This window comes from Triticum dicoccoides, chromosome 6B, assembly GCF_002162155.2.
Source record: "Triticum dicoccoides isolate Atlit2015 ecotype Zavitan chromosome 6B, WEW_v2.0, whole genome shotgun sequence".
NCBI lineage: Eukaryota > Viridiplantae > Streptophyta > Magnoliopsida > Poales > Poaceae > Triticum > Triticum dicoccoides.
This window is the reverse complement of record NC_041391.1, coordinates 223,051,998-223,054,776: the sequence shown is the minus strand read 5'-3', so window position 1 is coordinate 223,054,776 and position 2,779 is coordinate 223,051,998. Positions and strand designations below refer to the sequence as shown.

The 2,779-nt window shown below is 44.5% G+C and overlaps 1 protein-coding gene across 1 annotated transcript; it reads left to right on the top strand.

Annotated features, from left to right (window-relative positions):
- Nucleotides 1–975: 975 nt before the first annotated feature.
- Nucleotides 976–2,554, top strand: LOC119325711. Its single transcript, XM_037599445.1, has 3 exons — nucleotides 976–1,285; nucleotides 1,577–1,770; nucleotides 2,253–2,554. Exons 1-3 carry the CDS (start codon nucleotides 1,154–1,156, stop codon nucleotides 2,368–2,370), a joined length of 444 nt encoding a protein of 147 aa, XP_037455342.1. The 5' UTR covers nucleotides 976–1,153; the 3' UTR covers nucleotides 2,371–2,554.
- The last annotated feature ends 225 nt before the right edge of the window (nucleotides 2,555–2,779 follow it).

Genomic DNA, 2,779 nt, shown 5'->3' with positions numbered 1-2,779 from the left:
GACAACAGCTGGGCATGGCTGATTGGCCCGAGCATGACCCCGGATACGCTATGGCAATTCCTTGATTTATGGCAGCATGTTGCGGAGGTGCCGGTGACAGATCACGAGCCGGATGTGGTGAGGTGGAGTTGGGAGAAAGATGGGCATTACTCCGCTAGTTCTGCTTACGCGGCGGGATCATGGGGTTACAGACAGATCCTACGGCGGATTTCACCAGGGGCTCCAAGGCCCCTCTTTGATGTCAGTTCTTTGCGTGGCTGGCCTTTCGGAATCGCTGCTGGACCTCCGATCGCTTGGCCAGACGTGGTCTACCGCATCAGGATTCGTGCCCTCTTTGCGGCCAATGTGAGGAATCGATCCAACGCCTGATGATTGGTTGTGTATTTGCGAGACAGATTTGGCATTGGGTGGGCCAGATCACTGGCAGGGCGGAGTTTGAGCCTCTCGGTGACGAGGACATCTACGCATGGAGTGAGGCAGAATGTGCATGACCAGGATCGAAAAGCCACGAGGGCCAAATGCCTCCTCACTATGTGGATGATTTGGAAGCATAGGAATGACGTCGTGTTCAACGGCGTGTCCCCCTTGGTGGCTCTGACGATGAGTCGGATCAAGGAAGAGGGACGGCTGTGGGCCATGGCGGGCATGATGAAACGTAATGCTTGGGGTTTTGAGGTAGAGAGAGTAGCGTGGGAAGATGTAACATAATACACTAGTCTGTGTGGGTGGTGCCAGCTTTGGCCGGCATGTAAATAAGCTTGTAAAACTTTGGGAAGTCTTCCCTCTCCTCTTTAATGGATGATATGCCTCTCGTGCATATTCGAGAATTTTTTTCTCCCACAGAAGGAGTACATGTGATATTTTTTTCCACAGTATATTGGAACTAGAGTTTGGGCCTTGTATGGGCCAGCACCACAAGATTTTTGGTTTGAGGGAAGCCAGCGCTACAAGTTTTGTGTTGGTGGTGGAGTCGGAAACCGGCCGAAGCTTGTAGTTGGCCCGTCGCCTCCTTGCCACAGATATCGTGCACGGTCTGAACGAGGCAAGCAGCATAGAAAGCGAAACAAGGCCAGTCGAACCCTAGATTTCGCCGCCGCCGCCGCCACCGCCGCCACCGCCGCCGCCACCAATAAGCCCGAGCGTGTATAACGTGATGGCGCTGCGATCGCTTATTCGAAAGATGCCGGCCGTTGGTCTCAGATCGACGCCGATGCCCCCCCGTATGGGGCCCGTCCACGCGCTCTCGACGGCGGCTGGTTCTCGGATTATGTCCGATGGTGCTCCCGTAAGTAAACTACCTCACTGGTTTTTCTTATTTGATTTGATTTGTTGCAAACCAACTTAGATCTGATCCCCTTTGTTTTTTCCGTTTCACCCAATTTAAAACAACAAATCAAGGAAATATGTTCGATAAGAATTATTCGTTATTGAAGTCGCTAGGTGCTTACTCCACCTTTTTGGAATTTGTTGGATCTTCATCCTGAGCGTAACAAATTACTGGCATGCATTATCTTTTCACTTTAGATCTAGCATTTTTTTTCTAATGTTTGCACATGCGCCTTCTTTTCGAATTTAGGGAATAAATGGCCGAGCGAAGATTTATTCCGAAGATGAGATAGCTGAACGACGGGAGGCAATAAAACGCCTGCACGCGGAGATTGAGAAGGACCGTGCGGTGTCTGAAAGGTATCTAGCTGAGCACAGGAATGTAATGGAGATGCTGGAACAACAGAGTGCTGCAGGAGAAGCTGCCTATAATGCAGCTATGAGGTACATCGTTTGAAACGAAGTCTTACCATATCACATACTCTTTTCATTGCCAAGTTTTATTCTCAACTGTATAAGGTGTCATATCGCGTAGTGGTATATAGAGTTGATCCAGTATGAATAAGCTCCACTTTTTATATTTATGAAATGGTTTGTTGATACCGAATCACTTATTCAAATAAATATCCTATTAGTTCATCACCTCATGGGTCTTACCAGAATTGCAGTTTCACCGGACACAGAAAAATGTATGTTCTCGTGTTAGGTCTTCCAAGCCGTTATTGAAACTTTAAGCTGTTTTGTCTCATATTGGCAACCCAGATATATTCACTTGCCTCATGGGGATCTTATTTGAGAATACAGTATGATTGTATGCTATCCAGTACCTAGCTTTATTTTTACATGGTATTTCTATTCTTATTTAAATTTAAAAAGAAAATCTATTTATTCAGGCTTGTCTAATATGGGTGCTCTTAAATGTGTAGGGATATTAGTGAAGCCCGTGTAAGTTGTATGAAAACACTGAAGAACGTGGCTACGGCATGCGATGTTGTTGCGGTTGCCTGCCCTATGCTGATTGTCCTTATGATGATCACTACATAGTAACTTACTGTATGTTTGTTCGGTGCTATCATCGAACTACCTCCCTTCTTATTTATTAGGCCTGCATGTATACCTAGATTAATATCCCAAATGATAGGGATTTGCTCTTCTAGAATGCATATATGTCAGAGTGTTGAATGCAGTAAAGTATAATGGTCTACAGCATATTTTTCTTTTTCTTAAATCCAAATAAGAAATGCACCAAAATCCAGTCTTACAGCAAATCCAAAAAAAAGTCAGAATTTTGGGACAGAGGGAGTACTTTTTAGGTGGTATATGCACTATTCTTTTTAATATAAAATAAAAATATACAAAAATTATGCTCGCTTGCGATTTTTTTAGTTTATCTTTGAAATATTTTAGATATGAACATATTTAGAATGATAAAATAGTATATATACTAGTGGAT